This window comes from Pleurodeles waltl, chromosome 1_2, assembly GCF_031143425.1.
Source record: "Pleurodeles waltl isolate 20211129_DDA chromosome 1_2, aPleWal1.hap1.20221129, whole genome shotgun sequence".
Taxonomy (NCBI): Eukaryota; Metazoa; Chordata; class Amphibia; order Caudata; family Salamandridae; genus Pleurodeles; species Pleurodeles waltl.
In genome coordinates this window covers 51,879,323-51,904,178 of record NC_090437.1, presented here as the reverse complement: position 1 = coordinate 51,904,178, position 24,856 = coordinate 51,879,323, and the positions used below count along the sequence as shown (strand labels likewise).

The following is a 24,856-nucleotide window of genomic DNA, read 5'->3' as shown; positions in this document are numbered from 1 at the left end:
GGTTGGCTGAAACCAAGTCGGAAGGATGTTCATTGCTATTTTTATCAACTCCATTTATAGCTTCAATAATTTGTAATGTAAATTGACCACTATCAAATGGAAACTCATAAATTTTTCCATTCATATTTGTAACATTTTCCAAAATGCCTCCCTTTTCCACATACTTCACACACAAAGCAGGACATTCTTTATGATTTGCCCAGTGCGCACTATTTCCACATCTAAAACAAGCACCATTTGAACTAATTCAAAGTCATGCCTCTGTGTAACTGTTCCACACACACTAATGAATGTTCTGTGTGTTTCACAGTAATCAAAACATCACTTAACTTGGGATCCCCCCAACCATAACTCCTTTCTAACCCAGTAATTTATGAATTTCATCATGAATGGATCCCTATTTTGTTTGACACAATGCTACATTTAAAAATAGATAAATAAAGTGGCAGACCCTCGTCAGGACGACACTGTAGCTTGCACCACCCTTGACCCTTCCAGCACCACCAGTGACAGTACCAATACAAGTACTAACCATCACACCCTACAAGTGTGACAATTCAGACAGTTTCAGGCCCCTAAAGCCATAAGAATGGCTTGGGTGGCAGGTGTTAATAATTTTTAATGTATATTGAATTAATAAACAAATGATGTGTTCATCTCTAGTTTAGACAAACAACTCCACCAAGTGGCAGACTGCCATAAGTGTCAGTGTTGACAATTAAGTGCTGGTGCTGAGCACCAGAAACCACCGGCTCAAATTAAGCATTGGTTTGACATTGAATTCCTCAAAATTACATGTAGCTGCTAATTTGTGTAATGCAGTAACATAATCCTCCATAGATTAATCTTCTCTTTGAGTACACATCACTAAGTGATATCTTTGTAGGACAATGGAAACTTTGGGAAGATAATGTTTGTCAGGTTTTCTTTAAGTATGTTTCATATTCATTAAAACTTGTTGAGACATTTCCCCCTCTCATCAAATAATTCTGGGAGATTTTCAAAAGCTTCCTGCCCCCGTTGAACCAAGACAATGTGAAAGTAAATACGCTTTTTTCCGCTGTGAAGTTGGAACTGCATACCATCGAATAATTTGCAAACACTTCTTCCATTTTGACCATTCCGTTATGGGTTCACCGGGTGAAGGTACGAAAAATGGTAGTGGGGATTTATTTTGCTTAGTAAGAAGTAACATATTAAATTAACAGGGAAAATATAAATACCAGCACAAATGTAGTACTTACGCACACTGCACTTGAAATTATACTCTGTTACACAATATTGAACTTTGAAGTACCAGTAGCAAGGAGCTCTGTATCCATTATACTTTGCACTCATAGGTTTGTATCCCATTCTTGCCACCAGTAGTTGTATCCAGGTGTAATTGATGGACGAGGTAGCTTCCAGAATGATTACTCCGGTTTATTCTCTAATATCAGGCTCTTTCTAACAGGCAGCACAGTGTAATACAACAGATCAATAGACTCTCACCAAGCCTCGAGTATAAACATTTCAAGATGAAATACAAATTAAATCCCAACATTATACTGAAGGCTAACCTATATACCACACAGATCTTAAGAAAATTGGAGGGGAATCATTGAAGTAGATTAGTGGGATCCAATCTGTGTGGTGAACAGATAAAAAAATAAATTTGTAACAGTAGAACCAATACTCCAGTAAAAGCATCTAAAGGGTGTATAGGTCCCTGCTCCTTAATAGCCCTGACCTGTTGGGAAAGAGAGGCGCAGTTGGTAACAAGATCTTGGTGAGTTAAAGGAAGCAAAATTGGCAGAAGGCAAAAAAGCAGCCACATCGCTTGCCATTTAGTTCCGGCTCGGACTAATCCAGGTTAGTTACTTTCACCGGACTCGCTATAACCCTGAATGCCTGTAAAGGATGGGCAACGCACCCAAACCATAGTATATCAGGTGTAAACTGGACATCAGGACATTCTGTCATACCATCAGTTATTGCCCTGTGATCCTGGGATTTGGCAATAGATGCATACCACTCTGGGCACAGTCCTGGAGACTCCCATCCACTTAGACTTAAAGAGGGTGTTGCAGGGGGTGATGGAGGAGGAAAGAGGAACCATATTAGCTCTGTTCAAAATAGGATTCGTCACTTCCATGCAGGACATTGCACATCACTAGAGGAACAGCTGTCCTCCTTCACTTGAGAAGTAGACTAGCAGCATGGACATTTGTGCCAAAGCAGAGGAGTCGGTATATAAATGGAGAGGCTTCTCCAACAAGTACAAGAGTTTTTGGGATGCATGGTAGTGTAATGCTCAGATTTCTTATTCTTCAAAAGTTACACCTCTTTTCAATACTTACTTGATTGTCATCTCTTTGTATTATGGCATTTTATATCAATATTGTTTCATTGTACATGTGCCACCTGTCAGACTGTCTGTCATATATGGTTTGTCATTGGTAAAACCCTAATAACAAGGGAAAGAAATTCAGTTTTGGGAGGTTTGGTTACAAAGTACGCCGATAAAACTGCATGCCCATATGGTATTTATTTAGGTGAATGGTACTTTATTAAGTATAAACTTAGGGGTAAAGTTGTGCATCATGCTCATGTTAATTAATGGAGAACTTGGCAACATCCATGAGGTGTCTGTTTTTCAGTGTGTGTATTGAAAAGAGGTCCTTTAAACCCTGGATCACTCTAGTTGTATGAGAAGAGGAGGACCCTGAGGAGTACATATGAATAAATGTGATGCATCCAAAAATGGTCAAAGGAAAGAAACTGAGGTTTTTGCTTCTACTTCCAGTGGACTGTCAATGGACAGTCCTAATGAGAGGAGATTATACATGAAAATCTGAATTGGTGTGAATGATGGATGTTGTAAGAGGGTCTGTTTGAATTGGGCAGGCACCAGTTTGATTAATGGGTTGGTCAGGCCAAAGAAGACTAATGCTTAGGGATGTTATTGATATGCTGTAACTGACCTGCCTTGGTGTGAGGGAGAGCGAGACAGAGTTAGCAGAAAGTGACATGAAATTATTTTATGAAATATAATTGGATTCAGTTTAAGTGAGCTTGACGCTGTGCAATAAGTGACATGCCTGAATGGAGAGATTTTGTTGACATGCTGGTCACTCTGGAAAGGGGTGGTGATTTTAACGTTATGGTGTGGAACTGAGATGGATTTGATCAAGGGTGTCTGTATTATAAAAGGAGGAGTTGGAAAAAGAGGAGTTGTAGGGAGGATATTAGTCAATATGATGGCAGTGAGCCAGTGGTTCCCAAGAAGTATTTCTCCAAAATAAAAAGGTTTTCTTTAGATTATAAATTGCATTACCTTTTGCACTGAACTATCCCCACCTAGTCACTGATAGTGCACCCTTCAGAAGTTCTGTCCTGTTTCCTGGTTTGCTACAAGCTTCTGTTCAACTCATGCAAAGTATGAAAGACAAATTAAAAATAAAACCTAATGTATTGAAAAATGATAAATGTAGCAACATTTTAAATATAACTGTCAAGAATATTTCACTTCTGGAGTTAAGTGATTTACACATGTTTACAAATGTGCCCTTTTTGTTACAAGTGCTTTGTTTGTTTGATTGGAATACTCTACTGCAGACTCCATTGTACGTTAATTAGTCTTTCCATTTATTTGTTGCTAGCTCTCACCAAAAAAGACCTGGGAAGGATTCATTGGTGGTTTTCTTGCTACCGTTGTGTTTGGTTTCATTGTAAGTATTTCAGTCCCAAAATGTATGAGTATGTATTAGAAATGCATTTCATTGTAAGTATTTCAGTCCCAGAATGTATGAGTATGTAATAGAAATGCACAATTATTATTATTATTCTTGCACAAGGGTACAAGAGCACAGACCTTTTATTTTGTGGCACTTAGTTTCTACCTGTTCTTAAGACATAACAAAAAGAAAAAACTGCATGTTGGATTAGAGACTGGCCCTTTATAAAATGCACTTATTCACTAAGTTGATTTTGTTTGTTACAGTTATTGTAAACGTTCATTCGAAATTCCAGTAAAGAGCAATATACCTGCTATGGCCTACACTTATAGAAGCTACAGGTGATTTGAACAAAGAGGCAAGAATATACATTTCAACACAATACCAAAATCTGAAGTCTAAAAGTTTGCATTAAACCAAATCCCTACATTTTAAAATGACATCGATTTAATTGGGGGCCAGGGCCCTTCAAGGCATGCTGTGTTTGTGTCTGTGCCTTTCCTACTTCCTGGCAAACAGAAGATGGTTTTAGTAGTTATCTATGAGCACCAGGTAAAATCTGCCATATATATACAATAAATGAAAATGTTTCTTCCTCAGCAAAGTATGGAAATATTCTGTGCTTTCCTCTGCCATTCTCAAACCAACACAAAAACCCAATATTAAAAACCGACAAAATCTGAAACCGTGCTCTCCTAGGCTGTTGCTGGAAGTACTCATGCAGCAAAGTTCACAATTCGGTGTGGACTAGACACAACCAACTCACTGGGCAGAACGAGTTCACACCTGGTAAGGATGACCGGCTTTTCTGGGGATGTCTAAGCGTCTCTTATGGACATGCCCTTTGAAAACTCCTGTCTCTTCAGAAACTAGACTGATTCAGTGCTGGATCGCTTTAAGGACAGCAGGGCTATGGCCAGGGCCGTGGGCCTTTTGATGTTGCCTTGCCACCCCCAAATTGCCTTTTGATCCTTTCTTGGCCATGGAAGGGGCTTCCAACGGTGTCTATATCCAGCCAGCCGTGCATGCTTCCCAGCTTTCGCGTGGCCAAGGATACGGTACCCACAGCCCCGTGGCTCGGGCAGCCAGCAGTGGGGTCAGTACACCAACAAACCTGCTCTCCCCCCTCCAAAAGCAGGCACAGTCTCCAAACCCTCCTAATCTGCCCTCTTACCATCATGGGCGCCCAGTAGGTGGCAGGATTTGCCATCACCTGCCCCACTGGTGGTCCATGACTTCAGACAGGTGGATTTTGCAGATCGCCCAAAGGGGCTACTCCTTCCCCTCTGTAACTACCCTTCCCCCCCATGCCACCAACTTGCAACAGATAGACGGCAGAGCACATATCCCTTTTCTGCCAGGAAGTGATGTCTCTCTTGGCCAAGGGAGCCACAGACAGATTCCCAACTCGAGAAATAGACCGTTGTTGCTATTCCTGCTACTTTCTGGTGCCCAAAAAGGGCAGAGGCCTTTGTCCTTTCCTAGACCTGTGCCCTCTCAATTTCTTCCTCAAGGAGAAGTTCAAGATGCTCACGCTAGCTCAGGTCCAGTCTGCCCTCAACCCAGGAGACTGGATGGTAGCGTTGGACTTGCAGGATGCATACTTTCATATTCCCTTCTTGTCTGTCCAGAGGCTTTAAACTTGCAGTTCACGGTGGGCCATGAGCACTTTCAGTTTGCTGTGCTCCCCTTTGGCCTTACCAGCGCCCCTTGAGTATTCTCTATGGTGATGGCGGTGGTTGCGGCTCATCGGCGGAGATGAGGTGCCAGTCTTCCCCCATCTAAACAACTGGCTGTTAAAGGCTGACTCACCCTAGGCTGTCTTCTCCCACCTCCAGACTACAGCGGACCTCCTACATTCGCTGGCGTTCCCTCTCAATGTACCAAAGGCATACTTGATTCCCCCTCAGAAGCTTCCTTTCATCAGAGCTGCTCTGGACACACTGCAATTTCGGGCTTATCCTCCTGAATATTCAGGATATTCAGGCTATCCTACTGATGTGTCAGCTTCTATCCTGGATTTCAATGAAACTTACTCTGAGGCTGCTGAGACTTATGGCCTCCTGCATCCTGACTGTGACACATGCCTGCTGGCATTTGAGGGCTCTGCAGTGGGACCTGAAGTTACAGTGGGCGCAGTATAAGGGGAATCTCTGTGACATGGTCCAGATCTCGGCGGGAACTGCAAAAGATCTGCAATTGTATCTAACGAACCGCAAGTGGGTCAGCGGCAGACTTCCCCCCTCCCTTCCTCAAGATCTGACAGTAGTGACATATGCACTACTCTTGGGATGAGGCAGCCATCTGGTAGAGATAAGAGTACATTGGTGGAATCCGGGTACCACATCCACCTGCTGGAATACTGAGCGATCATATTGGCATTGAATGTCTTACTACCCTTCATCAAGGGAAGACTAGTGCAAGTGTTCACAGACCACAACACCGCTATGTGGTATTGCAACAAACAGGGCAGGGTGGGGTTATGAACCCTTTGTCAAGAGGTCCTGCGTCTCTGAACATGGCTGGAATGTCAGGGCATATCCCTGGTGGTTCAACATCTGGTTGGCTCTCTCAGCGACATAGCAGACAAACTCAGGTGAAGAAGCTTTGTGGAACACAAATTGTGCAAGGTCTCTTTCAGCTGTAGGGAGTTCGGCGCTGCCGAGAATGTGCCATGTCAGCAGGTCTGTGGGTTGAAATTTCCAATGCTGCTCTCTCTTTGAGACACTATTCGTCGAGAGTGACGCTCAGGCCTCCTGTACACTTTTCTGCCCAAACCACTCCTGCCCAGACTTCTCAAGAAGATCAGGAACGACCGGGCACAAGTAATCCTTGTAACTCCGGACAGGGCATGAAGAGTTTGCTATCCCAAGCTTTGGGAATAGCCATCTATCCTGTGATCAGACTGCCCCTTCGGGAGGTTCTTTGTCACAGCAGCAGGGGAGAGTCCTCCACCCGAACCTGTCAGCTGTCCACTTTCTTGCATGGAGATTGACAGGGGACAGTTGACAGGTTTCGACCTTCCTCCTGAAGTCTAACTTTATCTTGGCAGCCAGGTGTCCCTCCACCAAGACCGTGTTTGCCGGCTGTTGGGGAAAATTTGTGGTATTGTCTACAGAAAGACAGTTGGATCCCCTTTCTTCCCCCCCCTTTCTCAAGTTGTCCTTTTCATCCTTTCCCTTAGCCAGAAGGAGTTGTACTCTGGGCACTCATAAGGGCTGTTTCTCTGCTTTTTCTGCTTTTTTGCGGTTGCCTAACCAGCCATTCATCTTCCAATCCCCTATTGTGAATAGGTTTTTGAAAGGTTTGCAATATTTGTTACCGCCTTCCCCTTTAATTATGCCATGGTGGGACCTTAATCTAGTCCTTACTCTAATTGTGTGTTCCCTTTGAACTTGTGCACAATTGTCCACTCAGGCTCCTTCCCAGCAAGATGGCTTTTCTAGTGTATATAACATCTGCCCTTAGAGTCAGTGAACTTCAGGTTTTGTCATCTAAGCCTCCCTATTTGAACATCTACCCAGACAGACTGGTGCTATGCACAAGACCTTCCTTTCTACCAAAAGTGGTCCATCCCTTTCACGTAGGCCAATCCATAACTGTGCCTACATTTTACTCTTAGCCTCATCCTTTTAAAGAAGAGGCGTGACTTCACCATCTTGACCCAAAAAGAGCATTGTTGTTCTGCTTGACCACGCATAAGTGTTCCAGGTGAAGGACTAACTCTTCATAAGGTGTGTCGGAGCAAAGAAGGTGCAAGACGTATAGAAGTGGACCATTTCCAGATAGATTGTGCTCTGTATCAAGATCGGGGGTCCTGCTTATGAAAAATTTCCAGATCCAGTCTGACACCTGGGGGTAGCTCCAAGGTAAGGAATCTGCAGCTAGATAGTCTCAAGATAAGGCATTATTGAAGCTAGGTAATTTGTTTGATGCATTCATAGTAGATATTTTACCTTGCCTACAGGTTTTAGGTTTGTACAGATTGAAATAAAGCTGGCCTCATCTGTGCAAATTTGTTTAAGCAAATTCAACTCAAAACACTTGTGCCATGCTGTCTCACATACCAAATAGAACTCTGTATGACACTATGCAATATCAGCCATCTAGAGAGTTTCCCATCCCATAGTTTAAAATGGCCATCAATGTACTTCAGACCACTTGTCGATTTGAGGTCAAGAGGGACCCCCCTGACAACTTCTTGCCTAGCTGAAGAAAAGAAGCATTTAAAGTTAAATCTGTTAAATGTGTACTTGCTTGATCTATTTTGATCCCTCCCTGCCACACAGATCATAGCCCCAAACCAGTTACACAGTTTGTGTTGGCTAATGAGTGCCTATGTGTTTTTAATGTCCGTTGACTACCACCTTTGTTTTCACTTTATAAACCAGGAGCTTATTAGTGTGCCATACATTTCTAGTTCTTTTAATGGACCTTGTAGGGCAGTCAGAACACCACCTTTGTTTTCACTTTATAAACCAGGAGCTTATTAGTGTGCCATACATTTCTAGTTCTTTTAATGGACCTTGTAGGGCAGCCATTGTTGCATCCAGCATTGAAGTATAATATGTATATTGCAACACATTTAATTGAGAGCCACCAATATTTGGAGGAAAAATATTTGTCTTATTTAAAGTCATACTTAGATCTGCTTTATACAGGTTAAACCATATGGGTGCCAGTATGCACCCTTGCTTTAAAACTCTAATTGTGCAGATTATTCTCTTGTAACTGCCCTTAGTCCAAGTAAAATGTTTCCTTATGCCTGACTGTAATGTATTTTTTTCTCTTGTGCTTGAGTATAAAGTAATAATGGCTTTCATGAGTGATGTGAATATTCACCAGCCAGCCAATTTAAACCATAATGGACCACAGGGAACCCAGTCAAAAGCTGTTGGAAAATCAATAAATGCTGCATATACTATCTGCTAGAGAATTCGAATTGCGGATTCTTTACCTTTGAATTTCCCACAGGCGTCAGGCTGGTTCCTGAGATTTTCATGAGCAGTACCCCTGCACACCGTTAGGTGGTGTTGATCGGCTTGAAGTCTGTCGTCAGTGTCTTCCCCACTGGATATGACTTCACGGTTCCTATATAGACACCATCCTGGTGCGCAGACGTCTGTTCTTTTTTTTCTGCACCAGAAATCGCTGATACGAAGAGACCTAGCCCTGAAGCACTTTTTTCTACTTTTTGTCGAACTATTTTTTTTTTTTTTTTTTTTTGTATGTTCTACTCCTGGTGCATCGACGATGTAATCCAGAAAGACCGGCTTCAATCCCTATGGATCTTGTCATTGGATGATGTCCGTGACTGATCTGAACCTTGTGTGACTTTGGTGCCAGGAGCGCAACCACAACCCAAAGTCGTGCTCCAAATGTTGGGCCATACATCCAAAGGCTTTGAGGGACCTAGCCCTAAAGCTGATGGCCGCTGGTGCTAACTCGAGATCTCTTTGTCAAGAGGAATATCCTGGGATCCGTCTGAGAGTCTACCATTGTGGTGGTCCCACTTCAAGTCCTCAAGGCGATCAGGTAAGTCGAGGCACAAGAAGAAGTCTAAGAAGTCGATGCGTTCTTCAACTTCTTGTCTGTCGGCTGACAAGAGGAGGGAGAGTCGACCTTCTAGGCCTTGCTCTGGGGAGCTTTTCCCCAAGCCGACTTTTCACCTGCCTGAATTTTGGGAGCCAGAATGACACCTGCCCAAGTTTGAGAGTTTTATGAGGCCATATGCCTCATTTTTGGGCAGCCGTATACAAACCACTGGGGAGCCTTTGGGCCCTGTGGAGTTAGGAGGATCCCCTTCTGGTTCTGCTCCGGCGGCTTTGGTGCCAACGGGGGCACCCAAGGATCAATTTCTGGATTGTACCACTCTGACCTTCCACGACGCTGGTCCCGACGCTGGTGCTTCTGGCGCTGTCCGCGCCATCCCAATTTTTCCCCGACACAGAGACTTTGTCAAGAGGCTCTGAGTCTCTGGACATTGCTGGAACAGCAGGGCATTTCCCTGGAAGTTCAACATCTGGCGGGATCTCTGAATGTCAGAGCAGACAAATTCGGCTGGAAATGTCCAGTGGATCACAAATGGCAAAACCATCCAGAGGTGGTGGAAGGTCTCTTTCAGCAGTAGGGAGAGCCTTTCTTTGTTAGATCTGTTTGCTTCCCCAAAGAACATGCAATGTCAGCCGTTTTGCGCATTGGAGTTTCCAAGGTGGCATTCGCACTGAGGTGCTCTTTGTCTCAAGTGGAACTCAGGCCTCCTGTATGCCTTTCTGCCCATACCACTTCTGAGTTCTCATGAAGATCAGGAACAACCTGGCACAAATAATCCTTGTAGCTCTGGACTGGGCATGGGGAGTTTGGTATCTCAAGCTGTAGAACATAGCCATTGATCCTCTGGTCAGACTGCCCCTTCTGGAGGATCTTCTGTGGTGATAACAGCAGAGGAGGGTTGTACATCTAAGCCTGTCCACTTTCTTCCTTCTTGTGTGGAGATTGAGCAGCGACAGTTGACAGCTTTTAACCTTCGTCCCGAAGTCTGTAACATGATCTTGCCATCCAGGCGTCCCGCCACCAAAATGGTATATGCCTGTTGTTGAAAGAATTTGTGGTATGGTGCACAGACAAGTCTGTTGGCCCCCATTTCTGCTCCTGTTTCTCTCTCTCTCTTTACCTGATTGACCTTCTTTGTTTAAATCCCCTATTGTTCATATGACCTTCTTTGTTTAAATCCCCTATTGTTCATAGGTTCCTCAAAGGTCTTGCACATCTTTTTCCTCCATCCCCATTCATTGTGCCCCAATGGGATTTGAATTTGGTTTTGACATTTCTGATGTGTGCTCCTTTTGAGCCTCTCTAAAATTGTCCTCTTGGGCTTCTCACTTTTAAAACCGCTTTCCTTATGGCCATTGCATCTGCCTGCAGGGTGAGTTTTAGGCATTGTCATCTAAGCCGCCCTACCTTTGCCTCTATCCTGACAAAGTGGTGCTTAGCACTAGGGCCTTCTTTCTGCCGAAAGTGTTTATGCCCTTTCATGTAGGTCAATCCATCACCTTGCTTACTTATTACGCACCTCCTACATCCTTCTAAGGAAGAGGAACGACTCAACCGACTGGACCCAAAAAGAGCGTTGATGTTCTACTTTGATCGTACAAAAGAGTTCCGGGTGGATGATCAACTCTGTTGGTTATGTGGGTGTGAAGAAAGGTCAGGCAGCGCATTAGCTGACCATTCCTAGATGGTTTGTTCTCTATATCAAGATCTGCTATGCACTGGCCAAGAAGCAACACCCTGAGGGTTTGTGTGCTCATTCTGCCCGAGCTAAGGCTGCGACCACTGCACTAGCACACACAGTTCTAGTCCTTGACATCTGTCAGACAGCAACATGGGCATCTCTGCACACGTTCACCAAACACTACTCCCTAGACACTCCGGTCTGGAGGGACGGGCACTTTGCCCGTTCAGTCCTGAAGGATTTTCTAGTGTGAACTTGGTTGGCAGAACCCCCTCTAGGGATGATATTGCTTGGGTAGCTATTCGAAGGTAAGGAATCTGCAAATGAAAGTCTATCAGATAAGCAAGTTACTTACCTTCAGTAGTGCCTTATCTGTAGGGACAATATCTAGTTGCAGATTACTTACTGACTCACCCATCCCCCCTTCTTTGCAAACAGATTTTTAGGGGGCAGGGACTCCCTTTTCAGGGCCTTAGTTTTGATGCACCAGTAGTAAGTTTCTTTGTGGCTCTGTGCTACTGGATGGAAAGCTGTGAAAAGAAACTGACGTCGGCAGAGTGGCACTTATATAGGAAGCGAGATGTCCTATCCAGTGCAGACGATGCTAGACACCCAGCCGATGGACACCACCTACTGGCATGCAGGGTTACTGCTCAGGAAAATATTCGGGTCCAGTCTGACGCGTGAGTGAAATTCAAAGGTAAGAAATCTGTAACTAGATATTGTCTCTACCAGATAAGGTGTTACCGAAGGTCATTACTTGTTCAACTGCTTTGTTAGTGGGTGCTCCCTGTCCCAGTTTCTGTGAGACATACCAATGTGCTCATGACCTGTACAGTGTCCAGTTATACCCACTTAGCCCCAAGTGCCGTGAATTGTATTGTATCCATCGTGGAGCACGTTGATTGCAGAACAGGAAAGAGAGAGATGCACTCCCGGCCCCATGTGATGCCCTAACTGTTCCATCAGTATTGGTCACAAAGAAGTCTTCTTGAACCATTTTTTACCTATAGTGATCACTTTGCAGTTTCTTGCATAGCCAGCTAGCCTCAGTGTTAACACGTTTTCTGTGTTCACGTCCATCTGCAAGCCACCAGCGAGCCATTAGGTGCTGGGAAGGTCACTGTGCTCACCTACTGCAGAAGGGTGGCTCGACTGTTGGCTTTGGCTCTGTGCTCAGTTACATTTGAAGCAGACACCACAGGCAGGTGAATTCAGATGAATTCGACATAAAGAAGGACTCCCTGGGCAGCTTTGTGAGGATATAAGGTCACCTGGAGGGGAGGCAGTAAAATTTGCTCAGTTTCTGTGTTCCAGGACACCTTGCCCCAGCAGCCCTCAAGGACATAGAAACAGTCCTCCTCACATTTCGCCCTTGCACAACTATTTTTGGAGGGAGCATTAATGCCCCCCCAGACCACAACAGGGATGCTGTGGGACGTCACAACTCAAGACTTAGACTTGCTTGGGCTCTGAAATATATGGAGGGCCTGGCACCCCAGGGTGGTGAAATACTCACATGTATGCAGCACACAAAACCTACTTCTTCTCCTGCTCCCTCCGGTGGATTCCCCTGAGGTCACGGCCATCAACATTCTCCCACACAGCACCTTGTACCATTCCCCACTCTCTCCATCATGGTCCACCACGCTCTTGCCATTGAGTCAATGGGCATCTGAATGCATGGCACCTCGTGGACCCCCCGTGCACAGACTTTGTGGGTGCAGGGATCGATGCTTACTTCCACATTAATGAGGGCTCAGTCGAATCTCCTAGTATTCCCTGGGCGGCGGGTAAGGCTGATATGAGAGGAATAGCAAAATCATACATCAGACTGTGTGAGAACACCAATCGATTGGAAATAGTGATGCTGGAGACCAAATACTCAGACTGAATAGGCATGCCTCAAATGACTACTCCAAAAGCTCTTACTGTAGACTAGTGCTGGTTCAAGTCTCCTTGAGACAGGTTACCCTGGAGGAGGCCTGCCAGTGCTAGAGGCCACAACCTGACATGTTTATGAACACAATGATTAGAATGAGAAGCTGCTTTACTGGCTGGCCATAAAGGCCCTGGCTTGTAGTGTGGTCTAGATGATCCAAGGTTAATTGGGTCGGATTGCCCACACTGGCAAAATTTGCGCCATACTGTCCGGATTATTATGCCTATAGGCTTCATCCACTGAACGAACTGCACACTCCACTGCTGACTGAGATCCCCTCCCTTTGTTATCGGGGACATTGAAGTTGACACTGGAAGGCGTCCTTCCTGTCGGAGTAGTGAAGAAAGCTGTCCTGGCTCTGTATACTGGGAAGATGCTGGGTCTCAATGGGTTCCCTTCTGAGTATTACCACATATACAGTGAAACTCTTCCTTGTCCTACATTTTCTGACAGTGTACCATGAGGCCTGCAATACGGGTGCCCTACCAGCCTTACCTCCCCCTCTTACCTCTGGGAGTTTGTGGTTATCCATAAGTCAATTATCCTTAATTCCTAGACTGCGGTATTCATCCCCATCTACCTAAGAAACACCGAACTTAACATTTGTGCAAAACTCCTAGCCCTCAGACTTACCCAAGCCCTAGGCACACTAGTACACGATGACCAGTGAGGCTTCATGCCGGGCCGTGGCACTCTGCACTGTATCAGACAGGTGCACATAGCATTGGCTGGTGCCCAGGAACCCAGAGACTCTTGCGTCCTGCTACATTTGGATTTTTTTTAAGGCCTTCCAGTCCATAGACTGGTACTTATCAGAGATCTCAACCATGTGGACTTCGGATCAAAGTTCTGCTCCTATGTGAAGCTCCTTCACGCCTGCCTGATGACACAGGTCCAGGTAAACTCTGTCTTGTCTGAGCCCTTCACATCTCGAAAGGAAGCCCACCAGTGGTGTTGACTCTCCCCACTCATTTTTGCAGGTGCCATTAAACTGTTTGCTTGGCTGGTGCAATACTGTGCCCACATTTCTGACTGGGATTGGGGAGATGGCTTTGAGGACAAAATTGCACTGTATACCAACAACGGTCCTGCTGTTTTTAATGAATCACCATCTTTCGTGATTCTGCTTTCTAAGGTTACTAGACCTCTATGAAGAGGCAGCAGACTCCAATTAAAGCCAAATCCTTCATGTTTTGGGATGACATGGAATCGATCTCCTGGCAGGGCACCATACCAATCCGGTGCCTTAGTTTCAAGTAACTGGGTGTCACAGTAGCCCTAGCGCATATGTGGAGCACAAATCTCAGCCTGCTCATTACCAGGATGAAAAATGACCTCTTGTGGTGGGCTTCGTGGCCTCTCACCATCCAGGAGCAAGTTTCCCTCTTTAAAATGATGGTCCTTTCCCGATTTCTATATGGCCTTCAAAACTTCCCACTGATGATCCCTAACATCTGGTTCACAACTTTGATTGCAGGCATCTGCTCATTCCTGTGGGCTAACAAGCCCCCATGCATAGCCATGACCAAATGCTGACTCTCGACTTATGAAGTAGTGAAGAGAATGACTGAGGTACAACTGTATTTTCAAGTTGCCCATATCCTGATGGTAATTTACTAGTTGGGTGGAGGCTGGAGTTATCCGCCTTACTGAGCAGAACTTTCCCTGTTGGGGATGGACTCAGTGGTGGGACTGATTTACGAAGAGATGATTCCCCAAGACCTCTCTGACTTTACAAGAATGGTGTTCTTAAATTGGTGAGCAAAAGTTCACTGAATGGATTGGGCATGTAGATTGACCCAGAAGACTCCACTTTGGCATGGGCACTTCTTCTGCCACACAGTGCCACTGCAGGGGTTCGCCAGATTTGACAAGATTGGAACTTAAACTCTGGGTTACGTCTGGCTGGAGGAGTCACCTGAGCACCTTTCAGGAACTGCAGGTACTGCCTCTCCAAAAACCCAGTTCCAGAAGTACTTCCAACTTCAACATGCCCTAGCAGAATACAAAATGTACCTAGTGGACCTACCTGGTTATAACCCTTTAGTGGTCAGAATCCTTATGGAGAAAATTTGAAAAGTAGGAGACTGCCAAATCTATCAGACATTAGTGCTTAATGCCCATAGCCCCTGGGCCCCCACTGGCACTATTTGGGAAAGTTGGGTGACTCTCCTTGAAGATGATTGGAGTGTGGCCCCTTCTGAAGTGGCAATTTCCTCATGCTTCCGGCTGATACAGCTTTACTTCCACCATACCTCCTACTTTACGCCCCAATATTGGCCGGATGGCAACCTCTGCTTATCCATGCTGTAACTAGTTTGAAGCAGATTTTTATCACGTGACATGGCAGTGCTCCCACATTGGTGACTTCTGGAACCGGATTGCTGACACTCTCCTGAGTACTAGGATACCAAATTACTCTGACACCCAAGATTGCCCAACTAAGAATCCTGGAGGATCTTGGGAACAATAGAATGGAAAGTATGATGGTGGGCTGACCATCTTGGTGGTAAAAAGAGGCATAGCCCATGTGTGGACTGCCCGCAGCCACCTATGCTAGCTGGATGGCACAAAGGAGTAGTCTAGTGTGCGCATTAGGAGAAATCCATACATGTGGCATGGGAATGCCTGCATAAAAACTCCAAAGTTTGGGGCAGATGGTGAGAATACTATGGCCGGGGCCTTGCCGTGTGGAATGCTTAATGATGCTTAGGTCTAAACTGTGTATGAGGGAACGCTGTCCTGACCAGAACTGCTGGTGATTTAAGTTGTTTACGTTGTTACAAATGTTTAAAAACTCCAATAAAAATTGGTTATCCAAAACAAATCTACTCTCCAGGCTGCTGCAGAGACCAAATGGCCAGAGCACTGGTTCCTGTTCAAGTTATGTGGAAAGTAAAACAAGCGTTTTCCTTTAAATTCTGATACTTTCATAGGCTGTGATTATGTTTTTTTAAGTAGCAACAACCAGTCCCCCATGTTATTTTTAAGCTGGATCAGATGCAACAGACTTTTACATTTCTGTAGTTTCCACCATAAGATTTCAAAATTAAACCGTGCTCTTTAGCAGGACTGAAAATGTTGAGTAAACTGGTTAGTTTAGAGATACCTTAAGGAATGTGTGTGCTTTTCCTCCAGTGTTTTCAAATGTTTTTTTTTCCCATTCGCTGCTAGGCCTTGCCTCCCAGTGCTAACACTTTTTTTTTTTTTTTTTTGGGGGGGGGGGGGGGTGATAGTTCGCTCATAACATTTTTTCACCATAGGCCATCCACTCAAAATTTGTGTCCTTCTTTTTTAATATCCTGAGGATTCTAAAGGTACTTGGGGTTTGTGAATTCCCTTGGAAGGGCCTGAGAAATTAGCCAAAATGTAGTTAAATTTGGATTTTTGGTGTTTTTTTTATTGGGGGTGGGGGGAACAACAGGGAAAAAGTGCTGCAGAAAAAAGTCTTTTTTTTTTTCCTACAGGTGGCATCAACAAAATGTTGCGGTGTTATAATCACCTTCTTTCCAGCTTTCACGAAGAGGCAGACTTTATTTAGAAAAACAAATTTATTTTACCACAATTTTGGCCCATTTTCTTTTTTCTGCTTTCAACCTCCTTCCAGTTTGTTGTGGAAAATAGTATGAAACCCTTGGTGGATCTCGGAAAGCTATACATTTCTGAAAACGTGACAAAATTCGGAATTCAGCAAGAGGTCATTGGTGTAGATCTTTCAAGGTTTTCCCAAAGAAACTTAGTGTTGAAATAAAATAAAAATGAAAATTAGTACGGAAAACAGACATTTGTGACTTTTTCAATTGTAAGTTCTTATCACAATGGGCAATTTACAGTAGCAATATAGTATTACATCATCTAGACCCCTCTGGGTGTTAGGGTATGTATGTTTTGTGGTTTTTCCAAGAACTTGACGTACCCAAAGCCAGTAACCGAGCTGCACCTTGAAATGGTTTTTCATTGTGTACCGACCAAGGTAAAATATAAAGTGTGAAAAAATATATCCAGGAAACTTATGTATTTCCATAATGGGCACAAAATATGGAGGTTAGAATCAGTGGTTATTTGCACATCTCTGGAGCATGTAAATAAGAAGCCATTTCTCAAAATGTCTTCGTTCTTGCACGCTGGCTTACATTTGGAAGGCACAAATGAAGAGAAATAGATTTGGTAATAACACTTGTTCTACTATTCTGTGCTCACCCAAGTCTCCTGATAAAAATGGTGCCTTACTTGTGTGGTTAGGGCTAGTAACCACAACAGGAAAGACCCCAAAACGCAAAATGGACACATCACATTTTTACACTTAAAACTGACCCTTTTTGGCAATATGCCTAGCTGTGGATTTTGGGCTGTAGCTCAGCCGGCACCTAGGGAAACCTAGCAAACCAGTCCATTTTTGAAAGGTAGACATCTAGGAGAATCCAGGGTGGGGGGGGGGGGGGTGACCTGTGTGTTTCCCCCAGGTTTTCCTACTGAGAAGCTCTTGCAAAGCTCAAACTTAGACTAAAAACACATTTTTCTCACCTTTCTGTTGTGGAAAGGTCTGGAATCTGCAGAGAGCAACTCATTTTCTACCACCTACTGTTTCCCCTAAGTCTCCTGATACAAATGGTACCTCACTAGTGTGGGTAAGGCTTGTACCCATGACAGGAAAGGCCCCAAAACGAAACATGGACACCACATTTTTCCACTGAAAACTGACCAACTGCACAAGTGGGGCAGCATTTTAAGTGGGACAAGGGGGGAATGCTGGGTCATAGAACTTTTGTGGATTCCTTCCAATTCTGAAAGAATGTCCCAGAAATGTGCAATTTTAGTCAAGCTTTGAGGTTTGCAGGGCATTGTGAGTGAGAAACCTTTATGGGCTTTATGGGATTCACAAGAGGCACACCACCCTGTACTCCCCTGGGTGTCTAGCTTGAGACATGATCGAGTTTAGTAGGTTTTCCTCGGTGGCCACCAAATCCAGGCCCAAAAACTGCAGCTGCCCCTTTTTTCGCTGATGTTGCCACATTGTGTTGTGTCTTGGGCCCCATACTTTTGTGGGCGCTAGGCCCACTCACACAGGCGAAGTACCATTTTTATCAGGAGATATGTGGGAACTCTGGGCAGCAGGAAGTTGAGGCTCCCAGCAGATTCCAGAACTTTAAGGGGTCCATACAAGCCATTGTGAAGTACCCCTGGTGTCTAGTTTCTGCAAATATCTAGAGTTGGTAGATTTTCCCTGGAGACAATGCAGAGAAAAACAGAAAATACAAATATTACTGCACAACCATATACTCCTCAAGTACACGCACATACTGATTGGATTTGGCATGAGGGCAAGTGAAAAGTTCAAAATGTAAGTTTTATTAACAAGATTTCACAAAAATGAAATTCAGTGTTAATAATTGGAAGTTCAGAATGCTGAACTGACTCTCAGCCCGTGAGCTGTAAAGCCACGTCAAGTCACCAACCGCTTTAAAGGCCATTCACACACCTTTCATACGTGACACACACAAAACCATCCACACCACGAGCCACGGGCCCAGCACACTACAACACTCATCAATATACAGCGCCATTCAAGGGCCCATCACTTTCATACGCCGTCAGGATTGGCACACCAATCACAGTGCCAGGAAGCTGACGGAGTGTGACGACTGGCATTTGGCAATGTGGGTGTAGTGAACAGCAACAAGTCACTACACACACCGACAGCCAAATGCCAACTCACATATACCGCCAGCCAAGTGCCACTCTTCACACAGTGCCAGCCAAGTTCCAGTCCATACACATGGCCAGCCAAGCACCATTCCACACACACTGCCAGCCATTCGCCAGTCTGCATACACAGCCAGCCAAGCGTCAGTCTACACACACCATCACTTAACAAGAAAAAAAAAACTAAGTTGAAGCAGATGAAAAACTAACTATGACTGCAAACACAACCGGTTGACCTTCATATACAGGGAGTGCAGAATTATTAGGCAAGTTGTATTTTTGAGGATTAATTTTATTATTGAACAACAACCATGTTCTCAATGAACCCAAAAAACTAATTAATATCAAAGCTGAATATTTTTGGAAGTAGTTTTTAGTTTGTTTTTAGTTTTAGCTATGTTAGGGGGATATCTGTGTGTGCAGGTGACTATTACTGTGCATAATTATTAGGCAACTCAACAAAAAAAAATATATACCCATTTCAATTATTTATTATTACCAGTGAAACCAATATAACATCTCAACATTCACAAATATACATTTCTGACATTCAAAAAAAAAAAAAAAAAAATCAGTGACCAATATAGCCACCTTTCTTTGCAAGGACACTCAAAAGCCTGCCATCCATGGATTCTGTCAGTGTTTTGATCTGTTCACCATCAACATTGCGTGCAGCAGCAACCACAGCCTCCCAGACACTGTTCAGAGAGGTGTACTGTTTTCCCTCCTTGTAAATCTCACATTTGATGATGGACCACAGGTTCTCAATGGGGTTCAGATCAGGTGAACAAGGAGGCCATGTCATTAGATTTCCTTCTTTTATACCCTTTCTTGCCAGCCACGCTGTGGAGTACTTGGACGCGTGTGATGGAGCATTGTCCTGCATGAAAATCATGTTTTTCTTGAAGGATGCAGACTTCTTCCTGTACCACTGCTTGAAGAAGGTGTCTTCCAGGAACTGGCAGTAGGACTGGGAGTTGAGCTTGACTCCATCCTCAACCCGAAAAGGCCCCACAAGCTCATCTTTGATGATACCAGACCAAACCAGTACTCCACCTCCACCTTGCTGGCGTCTGAGTCGGACTGGAGCTCTCTGCCCTTTACCAATCCAGCCACGGGCCCATCCATCTGGCCCATCAAGACTCACTCTCATTTCATCAGTCCATAAAACCTTAGAAAAATCAGTCTTGAGATATTTCTTGGCCCAGTCTTGACGTTTCAGCTTGTGTGTCTTGTTCAGTGGTGGTCGTCTTTCAGCCTTTCTTACCTTGGCCATGTCTCTGAGTATTGCACACCTTGTGCTTTTGGGCACTCCAGTGATGTTGCAGCTCTGAAATATGGCCAAACTGGTGGCAAGTGGCATCGTGGCAGCTGCACGCTTGACTTTTCTCAGTTCATGGGCAGTTATTTTGCGCCTTGGTTTTTCCACACGCTTCTTGCGACCCTGTTGACTATTTTGAATGAAACGCTTGATTGTTCGATGATCACGCTTCAGAAGCTTTGCAATTTTAAGAGTGCTGCATCCCTCTGCAAGATATCTCACTATTTTTGACTTTTCTGAGCCTGTCAAGTCCTTCTTTTGACCCATTTTGCCAAAGGAAAGGAAGTTGCCTAATAATTATGCATACCTGATATAGGGTGTTGATGTCATTAGACCACACCCCTTCTCATTACAGAGATGCACATCACCTAATATGCTTAATTGGTAGTAGGCTTTCGAGCCTATACAGCTTGGAGTAAGACAACATGCATAAAGAGGATGATGTGGTCAAAATACTAATTTGCCTAATAATTCTGCACTCCCTGTATATATAACTACCGCCAACCGTGAAACTGAACAAAAATTCTAAAACAATACAGACCACTTAGTTCACTTTTACTCTAATGTTTGCTCTCAATACTGAGGTTGGGTGTGGTACAATTTAAAAGATTTGGGCACATACAGCCCAGGATTAGGACACTCAGGGCAGTACCTACAACTCTCCTTTCGCATGCCTCTTTGGACATGCTCTACATCTCTTACAGGCAGAGTTTTTTTGGGGTATGGGAGAAATGTAATCAGGGAAGTAGCGATCTTTCAATCTAGTCACATCCTCCACCACCCAACTGTAGGAACACTTTCCTGCTCAACTTCAAAAAGGCAGCTGATTACAGACTGCTGAAACTTAACAAAAGTCATCTTTGAATCTGGAGAAAACTCCTTGAATACAACCGAAACATTGAAGGTTGCCAAATGAAATAAAGTAGCTGCCAACTTCTTATCCCAAATGGATGACTTAAGAACAGCACTGTAAGGCTCCAACCTGGGATCTACTTTATGTACACCACTCATGTGCTTATTGTAGTCTAAAATGCACACAGGTTTGCGCACTTCAGCAACCTGACCCCAAACATTCACAGGTGAAGTACTTTCATCATGAGTGGTTGTCAGTGCAGGAAAGTGCCCTTTTTGGATGGTCACCCCCACATTTCTTGCTCTAGATGCTATTGGTTATGACTCTGAAAGTGCACTGGAGCCTGCTAACCAGGCCCCAGTGCCAGTGCTCTCTCCCTAAATTGGTATATGCAAATTAGTATCCCCAATTGGCAAGGACTTTAACCCCCCCCTTACAAGTCCCTAGTATATTGTACCAGTGGTATCCAGGGCATGGATGTTAAAAGGGCCACGAGGGCCTGAAGTACTGTTTGCTCCACCCTGACTGACCCGAGTAAACTGATAGCAGGACTTCCATTGCAGACTGCAGAAGCAGTGTATTCTAATTGCACTCGACTTTGTGCACACCATGTGTGGCAAAGCAAGTGCACTATTTTTAATTTGTCAGTCACCCTAAGAAAGGCCTCTTGAGCCCAGAAGGCAGGGTCCATTTTATTAAAGGTATGAACATACAAGTGCAAGCTATAGTGGCCTTTTCTATTAAAGGCTACTGTAAGTGGTAGGCGGTCCCTAGGATAACATGAGCTGACACCTGGGCAAACAAGAGGTTCCGAGTTCCATTTTGGTTCCATTGAAATATGTCATGTTTGGTATCAAACACTGTAACTTTTCACCCCGACATGAATTTCTTGTTGAGGGCGATGTGGCATGCACCCAGGTGATGACCTTAGAGGTTGCTCACCTGGTTGCACCAGTTTTCCTGTGCTCTGGCTGCCAGCCCGCAACTGCTGCCACCAAGACAGGATTCTGATTCCCTTGAAGGTAGTGTGATCACTCCTAGGAGTCATAAGAAAGGCCTGGACGGGAAGGAGGCAACACCTCTCTCCCTCCCAGGAAGGATAGTGAAGTGCACTTCAAGGCAGAAAGCTTCAAAGGGCATACCGTCTCTGATATGCAAGCAGGCTGTTCCCCAGTGGAGGACAAAGCTGTCCCCTTCCCTCAGGCACATTTGCACCTGGGCAGACGGGAAAATTAGTTAGTCAGGAGGCGTTAACCCCCTGAAGTCTAGCCACACCTCTAGGGTGGGCTTCCTGGTCTGTACAATCAAGAAAGACTTCTACCACCTTGAAAAGTGGCAAAATAAAGAGTTCTGTGTAGGAAAGGTGCCACAAACCATCAAATGTGGTCACGTCCGGGTCGGATTAGCCGTTGGGGCTTGTAGCCCATTGGTTACTTGCACCCACTCACCTTGCACTCCTAAATGTAGGATCTAATAGGCACCAGAACCTCCGATCTGAAACAGCTTCCGGAGAAAGGACAGAAGAAAGCCTGCATCGATGACAGTAGAAACCTGCACAAACTAAAGGTGTGATACCATGAACCTGTGGCAACATTTCTGGAACTGATTGACTGCGGCTGGTCCTTAAACCAAAGTTCTGTTCCCCCATCAAGAGGGACCCCTTTGTGAGCCAAGGGCAAGACCAGACACCCTTGGGCTAGAGGCATTAGTCCCCTGCAACCACAGGCACAAAGCTCCTACCAGAACTGAAGAAACACAGGTCATCGGGCCCTCCTAGGGATCTCCAAAAGCAGGTGGTCCAGTGCATTATAGCAAATGTAGTCCAGCTCTCTACCAGATTTCAACTTGCTTCCATTTTCCACAGGACCTCCAGAAGAGGGAGATAGCTTATCCTCCACCTTACCAGTCCGGTCATCACCACTTCCAGAGACGTTGCAACTTGAGGGCACACCGCAACATCTTCAGCTGATGTCACTAGTGGCTCTGTTGTTGAGTTTTTGCATCTGCTGCCTCACCTGCACCATCACCTTGGTAAAACCGGCAATCCCAGCTCCCGTTCAGCGCCAAGGATAGCCAAGCACACCTCTGCACCCGAGATGCCCGAGCTAGATAGAGCTGTTGTGCCAGGTGAATCCTGGTCCAGGTGCTCCCACAAACTCAACCTGCCAGTGACTGAGCATAACAAATGTCATTTGTTCAGCACCTGAAGCTCCTGCATTCAGCAGCAAGGACAGCCAGGACTGCACCCGGGCCCCACGAGCCAAGTAAAATTGGTCTGACTTCCGAATCTTGCTGGGACCCGCATCACCTTAGCTTCAAGTGGGTTCCTCTGAACTTCCCCCACAAGTGACTAAGTATCACTAGTGATTTTCCCCATTGACCGTGGTAAACGTTTAACAGCTTGTAATGTACTGATTTGTTTTTCACTTGAAATTCCATTACTCTGATTACACGTATCTAACTTACTTTGTTTTGGTGTCTAAATTATTATTAAAAAGCAACTTTATTTTTCTAAATTGTTGTTGGATTTCTTTCATGTCATGTTAGTTACTTATTATCCATGGTGGTACTCTGAAATGCTTAACACATGTCCCTTTAGTAAAGCCTGACTGCTCTTTGCCACACTACCAGACTGAGCTAGAGATTTAATATTGTGAATATATGGATCATCTTTGGGGTATTGTGAGAGTATTACATAGTGAAGCCTGGCCAGCATTGCTGCATAGTACTCCACTTTCCTACAGTCGGCATGTAGACATCTGTCCTGTCTGAAAATTTCACAGCTAGAAGTTCACCACTACGCAAGGCACTGCACCTGTCCCCTCTGCAGTTTTGTACATACAAGCTGTTTAGGGTAACCTTTATGGTTAGAGTGGATTCTGCCACGTGCAGCAGTGTCCACTTCAAACAGTTGCTTGAACAGTTGCACACCAGTGTGGAAGTTATCTATGTATAAATGGTGACCTTTGTTAAAACCACCTCCCCCAAGTTCCCACACAATTTTCTCACTGAATCAAAAAGTGGAAGGACACTTGTGGGGGGCGGCAAAAGAAAAATCCCTACCAGTGTACACCCTGAAATAATAGACAAATCAATACTACTCTTGGACTGCATAGCCACCTTTAATTCCATAACGCACCCTCTCGCTAGTAATGTACTGTCTAAAATCAAACAACCCCTTGAACAAAACCCAAAGACTCATCCACAGCTATTTATTTTCCTGGAACATAGATCTCTGAAAAGCGATACACAAAATGATCAAGGGCAGGCCAAGTCTTGTAGAGATTGTCACAATCTGGATGATCCCATGGCAATGCTGCTGTATTATCAACAAAATGCAGCATCTGAAGACGCAAACACCGATCACGACTCATGGGTGCAGAAAATATAGCAGTTGCCATCAAGGGACTAGCAGACCAATATAAAGACAAAAAAGTTAAACCACACAACTTATTCAACTCATCCAGATTTTTGGGAGTCCACCAGATAGCTCTTGAGTGGGTCTTAAGTCTGACACTGTTGTCCCTCAAATACTGTTCACCATACAAATTAGTCTTGTCCACAATGTCATTCAAAAATACATTGTCCATAAATAACTGAAAGACATTTATAGGCAAAAATCTTTCAGTATTGATTCTTCACGCTGCAACACTACTTGAGGGTGGCAACACAGACTGCACCATGTGTGAGCCAATCTAGAGTTCAGCACTTCCCAGGTGAAGTCTTTCAGCCTCAGGCTGCAATCCATATTTGTCTTGCTCAGCTATCGGCATATCAATGTCCTCCTCTAAAAGATGCACTTTCTCCGCACTGATAGTGACTTCATCATCAGATGATTCCTCTCGGACAGAAAATTCACTGCCAGAATCTTGGACTTCCACCTCTGCCTCAAATGCAGAGTCCGTCTCAGAACCATGGTCAGAGGAAGATTTGAAAAGCAAACCGTCAAGCTACTGAGTTGTAGTTCTGCTGTTAGCTATAATCCTTACAAATAAATGTAACACAACAAATAAGTCAACAATAATCAGCATTGTGTAAAATAAGTAATAAACTGTGGTTTTATCAAACAGAAAGTAAAACTACTGGC

At 44.5% G+C, this 24,856-nt stretch overlaps 1 protein-coding gene across 1 annotated transcript in view; it reads left to right on the top strand.

Annotated features, from left to right (window-relative positions):
* Window positions 1-24,856, top strand: part of CDS1 (CDP-diacylglycerol synthase 1) — a 661,805-nt gene that overhangs the window by 542,435 nt on the left and 94,514 nt on the right. Inside the window, exon 9 of the mRNA XM_069236283.1 lies at window positions 3,642-3,710. Coding sequence (XP_069092384.1) covers window positions 3,642-3,710 — 69 coding nt within the window. The remainder of the gene's footprint in view (window positions 1-3,641; window positions 3,711-24,856) is intronic.